The sequence below is a fragment of the Camelina sativa genome, chromosome 17 (genome assembly GCF_000633955.1).
Source record: "Camelina sativa cultivar DH55 chromosome 17, Cs, whole genome shotgun sequence".
In the NCBI taxonomy this organism is placed as follows: domain Eukaryota; kingdom Viridiplantae; phylum Streptophyta; class Magnoliopsida; order Brassicales; family Brassicaceae; genus Camelina; species Camelina sativa.
The window spans coordinates 6360607-6378657 of NC_025701.1; the positions used below are offsets into that span (position 1 = coordinate 6360607).

Consider the following 18051-nt stretch of genomic DNA (forward strand, 5'->3'; position numbering starts at 1 on the left):
CTACTTTATATGTATCTCAGTCAATTTTAGATAGATCAAGAAACTAACAGATCCAAAATATGCTACTCAAAATCAATCAAGATCTGTAGGTCAGTAAATGTGGGACTTAGAAAAACTAAAATAATTAAATAATAGTCTATACTTAAGAACACACATTCAACAGTTCTTGTATAAGAACAATTTTCAATTATTAAGAACAGTTATACCCACTATTCAACATTTTTATTATTTTAAAATCCTTAAGAATACAATATGTGTTGTAGCAATAAAGATGGACTTAGTGTTTCAAATGCTTAATCGAACCAAAAATGTTAAAACGGTCCGTACGAGTGGGTCAATGGGAAAAAAAGTAAATTTTGTTATCAATCAAAGAAATAATAAAAGAAATAATAATGGCAACTGTTTATTTCTTAAACGCATAAATACAAGCTTGATCAAAGTTGACGGAATCAGAACATGGCTCAGCTTTAGCTTTTTCTCTCTATATTGTATACAGTAAAACACTAAAGTCTACAACCAATCTAGTTCTGTCATAGTGGATTGAACAAAAAAAACACATATTACCAGTCATGCTTAGGTTAAAATGACATTTGTTATTAAAAAGGTTAAAAATACTGGGAACATGATAAAATCACATATATATAAATTATTTGATTGTTTGATATATTGAGTATAGTTTAAATTAAATTCTATATAAATACAAATTATAGTTGTGATTGTTTATATATGACAGCAAATTAGTCATTTTTTTGGTTCTTTGAAATGTTAAATAGATAATAACAAAAAATAAGCAAAACATATGTAAAATATTTTTAAGTATGTGTTTTTATAATACATAAAATAGTCTCTCAGATATCATATGATTTATTTTTTATTGTCACATTAACATTTTGTTCGTTCATTAAAAATATTCTTTCAATATTTTCTATAAAATTTTAATACAAGTTCTTAATTTTCATGTGGTTTTTCATTTTACTTTTAAACATCTAATTAATACAAATAAAAGATTAAGAAATATGAAATAAGAAGAATTAATAACAAATAATATAATACATTTTCAAACTAAATACATAACCTAACTAACATAGCCTTACAATTATTTTTTACTATTTTGTAGTTTTCATATTCTATAGTAGGTTGGATCATATGCTTTAAATTTTTTGTTATATATTTCTCCAAACTACTTTACATGGATCTCAGTCAATTTTACGTAGATCAAGAAACTAAGATTGTTTGAGTGTTTGAGGCCTGGGATAAAATTGAACCGAATAAACCGAACCGAACCGAGATTTTTGGTATTCGGTTCGACTTCGGTTATAAGAGATGAACCGATCGGCGGTAATAATAAAGCCAACCGTTTTTTGTTTTCCTAAACGCAAAAACTGGCATTGGAATCGGAATTTATTGCTGGAATGCCACTTACAGGAAAATTTTGATCTTGCATACCACTTGAGAGTCTGCATACCACCCAAAATGTGATATCCCCATTTTATCCTTAATGAAGTTGATTTACTTAATTATTTTTATTTTATTTTTTATACTAAAATCGATTTATTTTTATGTTTTCCCTAATCGGTTTTGCCGGTTCACCGTCCAGCCATCTCATCGGTTCACTCCTCATCATCTCGCCGGTTCACCGACAATATCGCTGGTCGATGTTTCGTCATATTTCAGCGTACAAATAGTACAAATGGAACAACTCACATGTCAAAATAGTACAAATGGTACAACTGACAGATAATTAAGTATATAGTTGTACGTTCATTTTCATAGTTATACTTTTATGATTTTTGTATATTTGTAGTTGACACTGATATAAATTATTATTCATACAACTAAATTCAACTAGGTACACCTAGGAACATAAATGTATTTGTATTTGTATTCAACAAATATGAAAACGATAAATTAAGATTTCTGAGGATCCTAAAAATATCTTGAAGTATAAAAGAAACAATTATAAATAAATAAAACTCAAATTTATCATTTTCCTAATAAATACCATTAGTTCAACTAGCTCAACTAGGCATTACTAAATTGTATTTTTAGTAAATTCTAATAATTAGTTATAAATTAAGATTTATATAAAAAAAATTTGAAAAACATTTTCAAACATAAATAAACTGTTTTAAATCAATATAACCATAATTTATTGATTTTATCAATTTTGTAACGATCTTTTTTTGTTTTCACACAAAACACTCCTTCTAGTATAAGAAAGACTTAGTAAGTAATCACCTCAAAGCAAAAGAGGTGAAAATCAGGTTTTTATGGAAAATTGTATTATAACAACCTGGTATATGCTAATTAATAGTAATAAATCTTGTGGCCAACTTCTAATTAATAATTTAAATTATAGTTCAACTGAAAATTCATAAAAATCGCAAGAGTTCAACTATAAATATGATAGTACAACTGGAAAACTAGATCAACTATGTTTATAACAAATAGTTTTTTTATTAATATTTTGCTGTCTTTGCCCACTTTACCACACGTGAGATTATTTTAAATGAATATCTCGCCGCCAAAGGTCAATTTATATTCATTTTTACATGATTCAGGTTTATATTCAATTTAATATAAATTTTAATTAATTTGTTATTTTCTTAAATGACAATAAGCATTGCTCCATGTAATACAGTTGCACCAAGTAGTTCAAGTTATACCGAAATTGTGTAAGTTGTACCTATATAATCTAGTTGTACATAAAAATTCACCTTCACCATATAATTCTATAATCTACAACTAAACAAAACTCAGTCTCTTAGTCTCTGCTGCAAGTCTTTAATCTTCGGTGAAAGCTCCATATTATGCTCCTTTTTGCTTCTAAGTAGATATTCTTTCCCATCTCTTACTTCTTTAAGCTCACCCACTTCTTTTCTCAACATCTATATTCTTTCTCTATCATTTGATTCCTTCTAAACTTCTGAATCCACAACACAACAAAATACAGAATTGAAATACAAAACATGTCAAGTGTTGCCATGGACATTAGTTACTAACATAATCATATCAATTATCATTATTGTTATGAGCTCGTAGATGAGTCGGAATAGTGAATGAGTCACTACCGTGATAGGAGTTGTGGAGGGCCTGATCCGTTGGTGAGTGATCAATACCAAATCCCCTTAGAACTATATGTTGAGAAGCTTGCATTACCATCAAAAGATACAATCTGGTTGGTGGTACTTGGAGAACCATCAGAAGCTGAAAGATGCGATATGGTTAGTTGCAAAGAATGGAAATCGACAAAGGATATTTGTTGTCACCGGGGAAGAGAGAAGAAGAATCGAAGTTGACGGTTGAGTTGATGCGTCCACTCACCGTTGTTGGAGAAAACCGGAGAAGAGTTGTCGTCCCAGGGAAGAGCAGAGAAGAATCGAAGTCGACGAATGAGAGTTGCCGTCACCGAGGAAGAGAGAAGAAGAATCGAAGTCAACGGAGGAGTCAAGGGAGTTGGAGAGTCCACTCGCCTTTGTCTGAGAAAACCGGAGAAGCGTTGCCGCCGCCGAGGAAGAGCGGAGAAGAATCCAATTCGACGAAGGAGACCTGCCGTCGCCGGGGAAGAAAGAAGAAGAATGAGATTTTCCGTCGCCGGGGAAGAGAGGAGAAGAATCAAAGTCAATGGAGAAGTTGAAGAGTCCACTCGCCGTTGTCGGAGAAAACCCTAAGATGAGTTGCCGTCGTTGTCAGGGAAGAGTGGAGAAGAATTGAAGTTAATCAAGGAGACTTGCCGTTGCCGGGGAAGAGAAGAGAAGAATCAAAGTCGATAGAGGAGTTGCAGAGTCCACTCGCCATTGTCGGAGAAAATCAGAGAAGAATGAAGGTCGAAGATTTTTTTTTCTAATTTTTTACCTTTGTAATTCTTACAAATATTTTAAAGTGGATCATTGGATCGGGTGATCCATTTTATTGGACTTGGGTCGAATAGTTTGGTTGGATCAGTAATATCAGAATTTTAACAAGGTTTTTTAGACATTTTCATGCGTTTTGATTTAAAAGAAAATGTTTAATTTTATTACAAACAAGAGGGTGGCATTCACGATCAAATTTTTTCCGGAAGTGGCATTCCAGCAGTGCGCTCTTGGAATCGCTTCGAACGTAAATAAATTACCAGTTTCCGAATCCTCCTCAGTTCTCACATTATCCAGTTCATCGCTAAACCCACAACAACTCCGGTTAACAATCCCCGCCGACGAATCGAATCCACGGTGAGTCTTTTCGTTTTTTTATTTTATTTTATACCAAATCGACTTTTGTGTACCCTAGATTTTGGATTAATTTTTTATTTGTTCATGCTCTTAGCTCTTAGGGTGAATGATGATGCCTCGTCACGATAGAATTAGCGAACTACCGGAATCTTTGATTACTCAAATACTCCTACACCTTCCGACGAAAGATTCGGTGAAGACGAGCGTGTTATCGACTAGGTGGAAGAATCTATGGCTACATGTCCCTGGGCTTGACTTAAACTGCCGTGATTTCTCTTTCAAAAACCAGAACGAGCTTGAGATGGTTCGTTTCATCGACAGGTTTCTCCAGTTCAACCCTGAGTCACGCCTTCTTAAATTCAAAGTTGATTACAGTAGAGATCAGATCCCCCAGTTCGAGGATCGGATCGGTGATGCGGTTAGCCGCGGGGTTCAGGTTCTAGATGTGAAGAGCAATACATTGTATCAAGATGCTGATGATGGTCTTGTTTATCCTTGTATCGAGTTTATGCCTTTGAATCTCTATACCAGCAAGACTTTGCTTTCTTTAAAGCTCTTGTGTTCTGGTCTTTGGGAGCCTGAGGGTTTAGTTTACATGCCTTGTCTTAGATTCATGCATCTTCAAGGACTTAGATGGCGTAGTAGTAGTGGTAGTGGTGGTAGTACTATGAATCTGGAGAAGCTCGTCTCAGGTTGTCCTGTTCTTGAAGAACTCACCTATGTAAAGGATATTAATGATGATGAATCGGTGGTTACGCGTGTGAGATCTAGGAGCCTGAAGAGGTTTACTGCTCCGGTTGAGTATGGGTGTTATGGTAATCTGGGAGTGGTTCAGACGTTTGAGATTGATGCTCCAGGTTTAGAGTATATGAGTCTCAAAGAAGACCATTTTGATAGAATCGTTGTCAAGAACCTGACTTCTTTGTTCATGGTTGACCTTGATATCAAATTCATTGTCGAGTCTGGCCGGATGTTTGATTCGGAGGACTTATCAAAGAGAAATGAAATCTGTGATTTTCTCACTGGGATATCTAGTGTTAGACATATGACCATCTCTCATCAAACAGTGAAGGTAATATATAACAATTCTTAGTCTTTTGTCTGGTTGGAAAAACTCTCACTCGCTAGTATCCTTTCTCCTTTGGTTGTTGTTGCAGGTCCTTGGTCTTTACTCAAAAGTAGGAGTGATTCCCAAATTCAACAACTTGTCCCGTTTACATGCTGTGTTCCCGAGCTCTTTCATACAGTTTTTGCCAGTCTTTCTTGAGAGTCTCCCGAACCTGAAACACTTGATCTTGGTAAAAACTGTTTATGGCTTTTGGATTAACAACATTGTGGTTTTAGTGGATGGTCTGTCTATAAATTGAGTACCCTGGTGTTTGCAGGAGATTCCTTATGTGGAGGAGAGGACGGAGGAATTCAAAGTCATAAATGTGCCTCAGTGTTTGGTTTCGGCTCTCGAGTTTCTTGAGGTGAAACGATTGTTTGACTGGGGGAAAGAGGAGTTGAAAACAGCGAGCTACTTTCTTGAAAACTCAGCAGTCCTCAAGAAACTGACTCTGAGGTTCATGGGTTGTCCTCAATACTATTCGGATACAGATATCTATGAGGAGCTTAATAATCTCACAAAAAGATCTCCAACATGTCAAATTATCATTGCCTGATTTCTCAGTTCCAATCTTTGTTTCAGATATATTATAAGATGTTCAGTTTTCTTCTACTTTTTAATCATAATTTCCAATAATTTTCTGTTTTATTTCTTCCCTTTAATATAAATAATTCACATAATATGATTATTAATTTATTTTGTAATTTCATTCTAATTATAATAAACTAAAGTATATTTTAATATAGAGTTTATTCTAAAAATTTCTTCTAGAAACTTGACACCTATCACCTAAAGAGTTAACATATGTAAAAAAAACAACTTGAATCAAAGTAATATTATAAGATGTTCAATTTTTCTTCTACTTTTTAACCAAAATTTCCAATAATAATTTTCTGTTTTATTTTTCACTTTAATAGAAATAATTCACATAATATGATTATTAATGTGTTTTGTAATTTCACTCTAATTATAATAAACTAAAATATATTTTAATATATAAAATTTATAAATATTTATAGAGAAATAATTGAATACATATTTCCTTTTAATAGAGAACAAAAAGTATATTTAAATTTACAATTTGATTAGCTTGAAATTGTTTGAACATAAAAAAATTGAATATAAAAATTTATTGTGTATAAAGCTAATATACAAATTGTTTTTCTATTCACAATAAATTTATGATTTTTTCACATATTTTATTAACTTACATATTCTATCAAATATTTTGTAATCATATCCATATTTTAAGGCACTAAATTTTAATTAAGTGCAACTATTTATTTGTGTTTATGTTATTTTTTCCACCTCCATAGTATTTATAATATTCTAATGAATGATTAATGACAATTAAAAATAGAATATATAATAATAGATATTAATATTTAATTATTGCATTTTTGTAATTCTTATATACTATATGTAAGAGCTCAATATGTGTTAAGTTCAATGTGTGTATGATATATATGTAAGATATGATATATATGATATTTTTGTTTTGAAATATGATGAAATATTTAAATTTTCTATCATCTAAATTGTTCTTAATTTTTTTTTGGGATATTAGTATTACATATATATTATTGCTATATTATAAACATCATGATGTATAGTTTTATTTTCAATTATACTTGGCATCCTTAAGATATGTCGCGTAATTTCTATTTTGCTTTTATTTTTATTTACTTTAATATAAATAATTCACATGAAATTATTATGTAACTATTTTCAATTTCTATTCTCTTATTAATATTATTCTAATCATATAGCATTTATCATTATATAGTTAATTAACATATATATATATATATAATATGTTTATATTAATTTATTAAAACCAAATTATTGTGAATTGTAAATATATAAAAGTTAAGTTTTGGCTCACTTATACTGATATAATTGAATCACTTTCCATATAATTTTTATATATGACTTCATCAATCATCTCGGAAAAATGTCATCTCAAATAATATATATCTTTATAATGAATCTAAATAATATAATAAATAATGAGAATTTGTTAAAAATGCCCCTTTTGATATACCCTCTTTTCTAGCCATTTTTATTTTTGCCCTCTTTTAATTTTTAATGACCATTTTACCCTTAGGTGAAAATTATTTTATTCAATAAAAAGAAAAACAAAATTTTCCCGCCAAAAAATTTCCGACATATTTTCCCGACGAAAAAATTTTCCCGCCAAAAAATTTTGAAAAAAAATTTCGACAAAAAAATTTTCCCGCCAAAATTTTTCCCGCCAAAAAATTTTGAAAAAAAATTTCGACAAAAAAATTTTCCCGCCAAAATTTTTCCCGCCAAAAAATTTTGAAAAAAAATTTCGACAAAAAAATTTTCCCGCCAAAATTTTTCCCGCCAAAAAATTTTGAAAAAAAATTTCGACAAAAAAATTTTCCCGCCAAAATTTTTCCCGCCAAAAAATTTTGAAAAAAAATTTCGACAAAAAAATTTTCCCGCCAAAATTTTTCCCGCCAAAAAATTTTGAAAAAAAATTTCGACAAAAAAATTTTCCCGCCAAAATTTTTCCCGCCAAAAAAAATTTACAAGGTTTTTAAAAGGTTTTATAAGGTTTCTACCTTGGAAAAGCCTTATAAACACCTTGTAAAGGCTTTTACAAGATTTTTTAAAGAGTTTTAAAAGGTTTTTTAAACAACTTGTAAACGCTTTTACAAGATTTTTAAAAGTTTTTAAAAGGTTTTTAAAAGGTTTTCAAATGGTTTTTAAAAATACTTTTAAAAGGTTTTTAAACACCTTGTAAACGCTTTACAATGTTTTTTAAAAACCTTGTAAAAGTTTTTATAAAATTTTTAAAAGGGTTTTAAAAGGTTTTTAAACACCTTGTAAATGCGTTTAAAAAGTTTCTAAAAGCGTTTACAAGGTGTTTAAAAACCTTTTAAAAGCATTTACAAGCTTTTTAAAAGCATTTACAAGGTTTTTAAAAGCGTTTACAATGTGTTTAAAAACCTTTTAAAAACCTTGTAAACGCTTTTAAAAGTTTTTTAAAAGCGTTTACAATGTTTTTAAAAGGTATAAATTTTAATATTTTTGGCGGGAAAAATTTTCGATTTTGGCGGGAAAATTTTTTTTTTGGCGGGAAAAAATAATTTTTTTCGGGAAAAATTTTCGATTTTGGCGGGAAAAAAAAAATTTTGGCGGGAAAATATTTTTGGTTTTGATGACTGTACATTCTTGCTGGCACTCAAAAAGGGTAATTTGGTCATTTTGTATATAAAGAGGGGTAGTTTTAAAAATGGTCAACATGAAGGGGTATTTTTAAAAAGGGGTTTGGAAAAAGAGGCATTTTTGAGAATGCCCCATAAATAATAGGTAAACTTTCTTGCATTTGTTGGAAAGTGGAAAAACTATTAAAGGATCTAAGAAAGCTATAAAACCATAACTAAAAGGGAATTTTTTATAATTTTTGTACAAACTTTGAAAAATACTTATTTAAAAGAATATTTATGTATTATAAACTATTAAATAATTAATTTAATCAATAAGTTACTAAACATCTATAAAAGTATATAATTATATTTTGTTATATTAATTTCAAATCCACGGGATGCGTGAGATATTATCTAGTTATTAATAAAATTGAAAAGAGAACGGTAAAAAAAAACATTGGTCATTCCTCCTCGGGCAATGAGTAGGGACTTCAACATTTACATGATGGAGTAAAGTCAATAGTGTAAGAGTCTGTCATGAATTCTTGCAATACAAACAAGTTTTTAGCATTTTTCTTTTTAAAGATAATTTTTGTTGGATTTCTCAATTTCAATATTTGTTTTTTGGATAATGTATTCTCTTAGTAGTATTAAATATTATGACAAGAAAAAGGTGGAAAAAAAAAAAGCATTGGCCATTGGTCGAATAGGAAGCTTTGGTACCCTAAGTATCAGCTAATGAAAGGAACACGCTTGTTTTATAGTCAGAAACTCGTGTTCACCCAGTCAATAACATTTAATTTCTACAATGTTCGATTCCGGTTCGATTAATTTGGTACAACATATGAAATCTTGATCCTTAATCTCGCTTGGAAAAACTTTCGATTATGAAATTACATACATTCATTCTGTATCTGCTCGATTAATTCGGTATGAAATAATCAAACCAGTCAATTTCAAAATCGGTTAAATGAGAATGTAATTTTGGTTCGGTTTGGTTTAGATATGATGAATCCAATCCGGTCCAGTATAGAACACACGCTAAATGGGAGTTGCAATTCTTTTTCGTCTTTTTCTCACTCTTTTCTTTCCAGTCACGGTTTACCCGTCGCTATCAATCTCTCCCCCACCTGGTTGAAAGAGGAGACTCGTCGCCGTTCTTCGTGGCAGCACTTGAAAGGTTTGCTTCCTTCTCCTCTACTTCTCTCGCTTATCTTCTTAACAGCTCTTATTGTACAGACATTTTACGAATTTTGTTTCTTTTATAGAACTGTTTCCGTGAAATTCTCTTTATGTCTGTGTGTCATTTCGTTTTAAGTTCGTTGGTCCATTTTAGTGTCTCTCTTCGTTGGGTTTGTCGTGTGAAGATACGCAATTTCCATTTTGTTCTTCTGATCTTGACTCTTGAGTATCCCTTTTGGGTGTTGGAGAAATGCAGTTGGGTTAAATGTTAGGGTTTTACACTAGTTTCGTTCTCATCTTTAGTAATTTACTGGGATGTTGTCTTACTCGTGTCTTCTTCGTCTAGGTGTTGAAAAGTTGTGATTTTTATTAGGTTTCTGGAATTGGGTTTAGTCAATTTCAGGGTTTAAGGATAAGGGTTTTATGCTACCATCATCATGGGACTTGATATACCAGCTTCTTTTGGCTTACTGTGGATATTATGGGATGTTTTGTCTTGTAGGGTTGCAATGTATACCAGAAGAGAGCTGGAGGATTTGGAGTACAGATACTACAGTGAAATGAAAGATGGTACAAGGAAGGTCAAAACCTCAGAGTCTCTGTTCAGATGTCCCTTCTGCTACAGAGATCGAAAGCGTGATTACCAGTTTGATGACTTGTTTCGACATGCTTCTGGTATTGGCTATAGCTCCCGCACTAAGGATGGCCGAGAGAAAGCTAGACATTTAGCACTCGAGAGATATATGAGGAAGTATCTCCGCCCTCGGGAAAGACCCGATCCTACTCCAACTCCAGAAGATGTCTCTTTCCATCCTAAAGAAGAGTTAACCGGAAATTGGAATTCTACTTTGTCAGGTTCTGAAGAAGGAGAACTGATAAGCGTTGAAAATTCTACTTCACCGTATATTGTTAAAGCTGAACCGAAGTCTGTCTCAGGAGATGATCCTGGACGAAGTGGTGAAGAAAGACCAAATTTTTCTGATAATCCAAACTCTTCATTTAGCAATGAAGACAAATCATCCCCTGCCAAAAGACCTTGCCTAATTGCTGGTGTGAAAGAGGAAGAAGAACCTGTCCAACAGATTGGTCTCAGCCATGGTGTTAAGTTTTCTCCAAATTATCCTCAGATGCTGGATTCTTTGGCTGCTGGTAATGGGGATCAGATGTTTGTGCATCCCTGGAAAGGTATCCTGGCGAATATCAAAAGAGTTTTTATTGAGAAAACAAGAAAGTATGCTGGTGAGAGTGGAACCAAGATAAGGGAAGATATGGCCAGCAAAGGGTTTAATCCCCTCAAAGTCACGCCACTGTGGAACGGAAGACTTGGTTTTACTGGTTTTGCTATTGTTGACTTTGGTAAAGATTGGGACGGATTCAGAAACGCGACCATGTTTGAGAAACACTTTGAAGTGAATCAGTGTGGGAAGAGAGACTATGATCTCACTCGTTATCGAGGTGATAAACTTTATGGTTGGGTAGCAAAACAAGATGACTACTATTCAAGACATTATATTGGTGACCACCTCAGGAAACAAGGGGACTTGAAGAGTGTTTCTGGTAAAGAGGCAGAAGATCATAGAAGGACATTGTCACTGGTCTCAAACTTGGAAAACACACTGGAGACCAAAAGCAGTAGTCTTCAACAAATGGAGAGCGTATACAAAGAAACCAGTTCAGCTCTTGAGAAAAGAATGAGAGAGAAGGATGAAATGATCGACAGACATAATGAACGTATGTTCTCTTTCCATGATATGAATTTTTGCTTGATCTTGTATTTATTTGGAAACTGATTAGTTTACTTTTCAATGATTAGAAATGAGTATTATGCAGCAAACTTCCCGTGATTATTTGGCCAGTGTTTACGAAGAACATGAAAACGCTTCTCTTCATCTGGAAGCTCAAAGGAAAGCATATGAAGACCGGGAGAAATATCTAGATACGTGTCAAGCTAAGAATAAGACTGAGCGGAGAAAGCTTCAATGGCAAAAACAAAAGGTAACATTCACATGCTTTGCACAACTTTACCTTGTACTATCTTGATCTTAGCAATAATTCTTGGAATCTTAAATTTCTGCCAGAACTTAATGGCAATGCAAGAGCAACACAAAGCTGATGAAGACATGATGAGATTGGCAGAACAGCAACAGGTAGGCTATATACACTTTAAAAGTTAATGTTCAAGTTGCTGTCGGTTTGATTTTTGGTCATAGTTGTAAAGTTGGCTGTTGGTTTACAGAGGGAGAAAGATGAATTACGTAAGAAAGTTCGTGAGCTGGAGCAGCAGATCAATGCTGAGCAGGCATTGGAGCTAGAGATAGAGCGTATGAGGGGTGACTTGCAGGTCATGGGACACATGCAAGAAGGTGAAAGTGAAGATCCAATAATAAAGAAGATGATAGAAACGACAAAGGAAGAACTGAAGGACAAAGAAGAGGAGTGGGAATTCCAAGAGTCAATCTATCAAGCTCTTGTTGTAAAACATGGCTACACTAATGATGAGCTACAGGATGCGCGCAAGGCTCTGATCAATGTAAGCCTCCATGTTTTTGCCTGGTAACTCGTAATAGAACCAACACTCGGATGATAGTATAAGTGATTTGCCGTTTATGTTCTGGTACTTGTTACTCATGTCGTTTAAGCTATGCAGTCAATGCGACAGTTGACCGCACGAGCTTACATTGGTGTGAAGAGAATGGGAGCATTGGATGAGAAACCATTCCAAAAACTAGCTAAAGAGAAATATCCAGCCAAAGAAGCTGATGAAAAAGCCGCAGAGCTCTATTCCTTGTGGGAAGAGCACTTGGGAGACTCGGCTTGGCATCCGATTAAGGTCGTCGTAAAAGATGGAAACCCAAAGGTAAAGAAACATATTCTTCTCTTCCAACAATGCTTCTAGATGATATCTTAGCTCCTGCAGTTTTAAGAACATGAGAGAGACTATAACGATTTTGCAGGAAGAACTGAATGAAGAAGATGTGAAGCTACAAGAGCTGAGGAAAGAGTTGGGGGAGGAAGTGTATGCAGCTGTGACACAAGCGCTAAAAGAAAGGAACGAGTATAATGGCAGTGGAAGGTACATAGTGCCTGAGCTTTGGAATTTTAAAGAAAACAGAAAAGCTACTCTCACGGAGGGAATTGTTTATCTGGTCAACTTGTGGAAACAGAAGAAACCGAAGCCGAAGCGTAGATAAGTAAATCTTCAGAAAAGAAAAAAAGACCCCTCTCTTGTTGATAATTAAGACTAGATAAGATTTTATGATTATCCCCACTAAGAATAGTTCTGTACTTTTTGATTTGTTGTTCCCCCACTAAGATATTAATTCCTCCACTTTTCTAAACTGCTGCATGCATGAATATATATCACAGACCTACTTATGGGTGTTGAATTGTTTTCTTTTAATTATTATGCACAGATTTATGAACATGCTTATATGCACCATTGAATTACAAGGCTTGTTTGGTTATTGAATTACAGTTGACCTTTCTACGTATTACAAATATATACAATCAAAAGGACTTCGTGTTAGTTTATACTGTCGTCGTGATGCTTTTTGGAGATTACTTCCTGTGTTGAGATGACGCCATAAGTAAGAAAATGCAGGGTACAAATAGAGCATTGAAAATCCCCTGTTTCAAGCTTATGAATCCTAACCATTCTTGTCAACGTTATTGCCACAAGCCGCACATTGTGCTTTTCTTGTATGCCTGCAGTGATAGTTTTGTGAATTAGTCGAGCTTATTCCTTGAACCGGATATATTTCTAAGAAATGGTTTTGTGATAAGTAAAGTTTCTACCTTTATGGTTCCTCTGTGACAAGCTTCAGTTCTGCCTTTTGTCTTTTTTCCGTCTCTTCATTATACCAGTTTCGTTCTTAAAAACTGAAGCACATTACTTGTCAACTGACAAAGAACTTTGTTCTCAAAATCTATAACTGTGCTTCCACATGCTCACTTGACCATTTAAATATAGGTTCTTCATCATCATCGGAGTCTCTTGGCCTTTGATACAGACAGGGAAGCTTCAGTCGGCTTAATCCCGTTTGCCAACATCTCTTTCATAAGTGTGACCGCCTTACGTGCAGATCCATTCCTACGAAAACCAGCTATTAGCGTTGTGTACGACACAGCATCAGGCTTTAACCCGCTTTCAATCATTAGATCAAATATCATTTTCGCCTCTTTAAGATTTCCCATCTTACAACAACAAGCTATAAGTGCTGTGTAAGGCGCAGCATCAGGATCCACCCCACTTTCGATCATTTGATCAAAGATTCTTTTTGCCTCTGTAAGATCCCCCATCTTGCACTGCCGATCAATCAAAACCGTGTAGTAGAAGACATCTGGTTTAACATCAAAGGCTTTCATTTCCCTCGTAAGATCCAGTTCTGGATCGTTACTGAGCAAAACTGTGTATGTTACCACATCAGGTACGATTTCTCTCTTCTTCATCTCTTTAAAATGAGTTTTGGCTTTCTCCAGGTCGTTTAACTGGCAATATCTGTTAATCATGACTGTGTAGTAAACAACGTCTCGTTTAACATCAAAGGCTTCCATTTCCCTCTTCATATCCAACTCTGGAATGCTATTGAGTAAAACTGTGTATGTTACTACATCAGGTTTGACATCTCTCCTCTTCATGTCTTGGAAAAGAGCATAGGCTTGCTTCAGCTTGTTTAACCGGCAACAGGTGTTAATCATGATTGTGTAAGTGAACAAATCAGGGATAATCTCTTTACTAAGTAATATTTCAAAAAACTTCTGGGCTTTTCTCACATTATTAACTCGACACCAAGCACCAATTAACCTTCCATACATGCTCTTCTCAGGTTCGACTCCAAGTTCCCACATTCTATCCAGTAAGTCTTGCGCTTTGTTGATATAATCCTTCTCGGCGCAAAGACTAGTGAATAGAGTAAAATACACACTCTTGGGCAGAGGAAATTCCAGTCTAATGAATCTTTCATAGGCCTGATCAAGACAGCCAGCTTCACAATAACCTTTCACCATACTTGCATCGTTTTCCTGAGATTTATGTTCCAAACTCTCATAGAACGCTTCAGCCTCGTCTAGTTTACCGGCAACAATCAGGCCTTCAATAACCCTGTTGTGTGTAACATAAGTGGGTTTTACCCCACGAGCTTCCATCAGTTTCAGAGTTTCGAGTGCCTCTACTGCAAGACCATTCCTAGCCAATCCACCAGCAAGTACATTATATATAATAATATCAGGTGTTTTACCTGTTCCGTCCATTTCAATCATCAAATCAAAGGCCTCAGAACATTTACCTTGTAGACAGCAACCACGTATCAAAGTCGTGTAGTTGATGACGTCAGGAGCTATTCCTTCAACCTTCATTTCTCGGAACAACTCAATGGCTTCGTCTACTTTGCCTAGCTTTCCCAAAGCATCAAATGCAACATTGTAGCAAACCCTATCAAGAGGAATGTTCATCTCTCTAACCTCTTTAAACAGATCACAAACGTCCGAGAACTTTCCTATCTGACAACAGCACTGAAGGATTGAGCTTACAATCACACAATTTATTCTTACTCTTTTCTCCACCATTTTGTTAAATATATCCAAAGCTTTAGGTACATTCATACTCCTGCGATGTACCTCAATTAAAGCCGAGTAAACATAGACATCCGGATCAATCCCAAGCTCCTCCATGTCAACAACTGCGCTTTCAGCATCTTCTATACGCATCTCATTACATAAACCACGAACCACTTTGCGATATGCAATTCCAAGAACACTCTTTTCCACCAAAACATTTGCATCCCTCAATGGTTGGAGAAGAAGATAAGCTATACCTGCCATCTGATTTAAGCACAGTCCTTTAATGAAATTCATATAGAACACGCAAGGATTCCTCGTCTCTGAGTTTAACAGTCTACTTAGAAGCTTCTCTACTCCTTCTGTATCATCATTCCTACACAATGCTTTAACCACAAGCACATAAGTATGCGCATCAGCATCCAACCTCAGCCGCTCAATCTCCCAAAAAACACCAACCACCAAATCAGTTCTCCCAGAAGCAATCATACGGCTCAACAAAAAATTCAGAGCCTTTATATCCGAAGCACGACCTAGGGAATAATAAGACTGGAAGAAAAATTCAACAGCTTCATCAAACATTTGAAGATTAGCAAAGGCTTTAACCAATGCAGTAGAGACCCGAGTCAACAACACCAATGACACTTCTGCTTCTCCAATGGCGTTAAACAACTCCATGACAGTGAAACCACGTCCCTCATCTCCTTTTCTAATGAACCCCATAAAAAAAGGATCCAACTTTTGATCCAAACCACAACCACAAACGATTCTGATCACAGCTGCATAAGCTCGGAGACTAGGCAAAGACCCATTTCCTTCAATTCGTTTTAGAAACGACAAAGCAAGAAAAGGATCATCCTTCATAGTATTCAAAACCCGAAGAACCCCAATTTCATTCAACTCCAACACATTACAATCAAAGTTACCTTCTTTCACTTGCTCCGACTGTGAGATTGCAAAGTTCTCCTTCCGGGCGAGTGCAGATACCACGTAGAATCGCGAAGAGGGTGCTCTTCGAATCAATCCTCTCACATGTGAGAGTATTGGAATCGGAAAAACCCGCATGAAATTTTGGAAATAAGCAAGCGGAGAGACACTAATTGAGCAGAGATTTTTCCGACCATAAGAGAAACTGACACAGTTATAGCTCCAAAGATTTTCTCAGGGTTTTACTTTCACAGAAATCGACCCGAACTGAACCGTCTCCAATCCGTAATTTTTTTCAATTCGAACTCAAACCGAAATAACATTGTAGTTATACCGTATCAAACCGAAGTAAATTGATTTTTAATTCGTAAAAATATGTTTGGGCCAATAAGGCCCACTCGTTATATGAGTTGAGAGTTTTGATAACATAATCGCTTCACTTCCTTAAACCCTTAAAAACTTCAGAATCAATCTCGTCAGTTCCACCGCCGGTGTGCCGTCGCCGATATGCTTCGTCGTATTTTTTACAAGCGTGCACGGTTAGTTAGTAGTCTCTGTCTAGTTATTTAGTCTAGTTCATTTGTTTTGTAATAGCAATCTCACGAAATTGGTTTTCGAATTGAAACTAATTTGGGGAAAAAAATTGAACTTTTGATTTTTTGATTGGCAGTGATGATTTAGCTTACTGTCATCGTCTGTTGCACGTTCCGTATAGCGAACCAGAGTCTGATTCAAAGGTAATTTCAGAAATCATTGGTATTGTTACAAAGAAAGAAGCATCATCATCATCATCATCACCAGTTTCGGAATCAACTCAACACTGGCGTAAGAACTGGCAAGATTTGAGAAAGAATAGGTTAACAGCTAGTAACTTCTCGCGTGCAATTGGGTTTTGGCCTGACGGTAGACGAAATCTTTGGTTTGGAAAAATCGGGGTATCGAAACAGTTCAGTGGGAACCGAGCTACGTTTTGGGACACTGATAACGAGGTTGCAGCATTAGAGAGATACAACGAGTTAACCGGTAACGAGATTCTCATGCCTGAGTTCTTTGTGTATAAGAATGGTGAAAGCCCTGAAGAAGACTGGTTAGGAGCTTCTCCTGATGGAGTGATTAATGTAGTTAAAGACGGTGTTACTTCAAGCGGTGTGTTAGAAGTGAAATGCCCGTTTTATAATGGGGAGGAAGTTGTGTATCCGTGGAAGAAGGTTCCTTGGAGTTGTGTTCCTCAGCTTCAAGGTTTGATGGAGATTGTGGATGCTGATTGGTTGGATTTGTATTGTTGGACTCCTAAAGGAAGCAGTCTCTTTAGAGTTTGGAGAGATACTGCGTTTTGGGAGGATATGAAACCTGCACTGTTTGATTTCTGGTTGAAGCATGTTTTACCTGCAAGAGAGGTTTACAAAAACACTGATATAAAAGATCCTCAGGTGAAGCTGAGAGAGTTTATGCCGGATCATTGGCATCAAGATTGCAAGAAGATTATGCGTGGATCTGAGAGAATCAGCGAAAGCTCTAACCGTTTGTTCTATGAGATAGATGGGAAGCTTGTAGATTGAGATTTTGGTGGAGTGGAACCCTGCAAACAAAAGTCATGATGTTTCTTGCTTTCATTTGAATGTTATTTGCTTTGTTCGTAATGTGGTAAAGACGTAATGAAGCTCTTGCGATGAGCTTTAAGTACATATTTCATATTGTATACTTTGTTTTTTGTTGTTTCATCAGCCTTTTGTTACATCAGAATATTGTTTGGTCACACTTTTTAAAGTTCTCTCAATAGAAATCTAAAATTTGCGACTGTGTGTATTGGACGGTTGGATTGAAGCTCAATTAGCCGTAGTTTATAAGAATATGTGGTTGGGATTATGCCACCTAGGATGGACTTACT

The 18051-nt window shown here is 35.0% G+C and overlaps 4 protein-coding genes and 1 long non-coding RNA gene across 6 annotated transcripts; 3 read left to right on the forward strand and 2 right to left on the reverse strand.

Moving 5' to 3' along the window:
- Positions 2612 to 3910, reverse strand: LOC104755671. Its single transcript, XR_762246.2, has 3 exons — positions 3325 to 3910; positions 3072 to 3207; positions 2612 to 2926 (listed from the first exon to the last, which is right to left on the reverse strand). It is a non-coding gene; the product is annotated as an uncharacterized LOC104755671 (long non-coding RNA).
- LOC104755672 (F-box/FBD/LRR-repeat protein At1g13780-like) lies at positions 4039 to 5967 on the forward strand. The gene is made up of 4 exons (XM_010478104.1): positions 4039 to 4211; positions 4306 to 5283; positions 5369 to 5509; positions 5597 to 5967. The coding sequence occupies exons 2-4, from the start codon at positions 4318 to 4320 to the stop codon at positions 5873 to 5875; spliced, it is 1386 nt and encodes a 461-aa protein (XP_010476406.1). The 5' UTR covers positions 4039 to 4211; positions 4306 to 4317; the 3' UTR covers positions 5876 to 5967.
- LOC104755673 (factor of DNA methylation 4-like) lies at positions 9598 to 13052 on the forward strand. 2 transcript variants are annotated; one of them, XM_010478106.2, is made up of 7 exons: positions 9598 to 9678; positions 10183 to 11411; positions 11494 to 11675; positions 11759 to 11827; positions 11917 to 12210; positions 12328 to 12537; positions 12635 to 13052. In XM_010478106.2, exons 2-7 carry the CDS (start codon positions 10190 to 10192, stop codon positions 12869 to 12871), a joined length of 2214 nt encoding a protein of 737 aa, XP_010476408.1. In that variant the 5' UTR covers positions 9598 to 9678; positions 10183 to 10189; the 3' UTR covers positions 12872 to 13052. The 2 variants fall into 2 exon arrangements, with proteins under 2 accessions (XP_010476408.1, XP_010476407.1); XM_010478105.2 differs by lacking the exon at positions 9598 to 9678 and having other exon boundaries at positions 9719 to 11411.
- Positions 13078 to 16359, reverse strand: LOC104755674 (putative pentatricopeptide repeat-containing protein At1g13800). The gene is made up of 2 exons (XM_010478107.2): positions 13476 to 16359; positions 13078 to 13385 (listed from the first exon to the last, which is right to left on the reverse strand). Exon 1 carries the CDS (start codon positions 16299 to 16301, stop codon positions 13662 to 13664), a length of 2640 nt encoding a protein of 879 aa, XP_010476409.1. The 5' UTR covers positions 16302 to 16359; the 3' UTR covers positions 13078 to 13385; positions 13476 to 13661.
- LOC104755675 lies at positions 16604 to 17921 on the forward strand. The gene is made up of 2 exons (XM_010478109.2): positions 16604 to 16702; positions 16834 to 17921. The coding sequence occupies exons 1-2, from the start codon at positions 16671 to 16673 to the stop codon at positions 17720 to 17722; spliced, it is 921 nt and encodes a 306-aa protein (XP_010476411.1). The 5' UTR covers positions 16604 to 16670; the 3' UTR covers positions 17723 to 17921.

What these genes read in the sequence shown, in the direction of transcription:
- LOC104755675 (XM_010478109.2), top strand. Translation starts at nt 16,671, where the DNA reads ATGCTTCGTCGTATTTTTTACAAGCGTGCACG. An exon ending in ATTTTTTACAAGCGTGCACG is followed by an intron (nt 16,703 to 16,833) that starts GTTAGTTAGTAG and finishes TTTGATTGGCAG; the next exon opens with TGATGATTTAGCTTACTGTC.
- LOC104755672 (XM_010478104.1), top strand. Translation starts at nt 4,318, where the DNA reads ATGATGATGCCTCGTCACGATAGAATTAGCGAACTACCGGAATCTTTG. An exon ending in TCTCTCATCAAACAGTGAAG is followed by an intron (nt 5,284 to 5,368) that starts GTAATATATAAC and finishes TTGTTGTTGCAG; the next exon opens with GTCCTTGGTCTTTACTCAAA. An exon ending in ACCTGAAACACTTGATCTTG is followed by an intron (nt 5,510 to 5,596) that starts GTAAAAACTGTT and finishes TGGTGTTTGCAG; the next exon opens with GAGATTCCTTATGTGGAGGA.
- LOC104755674 (XM_010478107.2), bottom strand. Translation starts at nt 16,301, where the DNA reads ATGCGGGTTTTTCCGATTCCAATACTCTCACATGTGAGAGGATTGATT.
- LOC104755673 (XM_010478105.2), top strand. Translation starts at nt 10,118, where the DNA reads ATGGGACTTGATATACCAGCTTCTTTTGGCTTACTGTGGATATTATGG. An exon ending in GATCGACAGACATAATGAAC is followed by an intron (nt 11,412 to 11,493) that starts GTATGTTCTCTT and finishes TTCAATGATTAG; the next exon opens with AAATGAGTATTATGCAGCAA. An exon ending in GATTGGCAGAACAGCAACAG is followed by an intron (nt 11,828 to 11,916) that starts GTAGGCTATATA and finishes GTTGGTTTACAG; the next exon opens with AGGGAGAAAGATGAATTACG.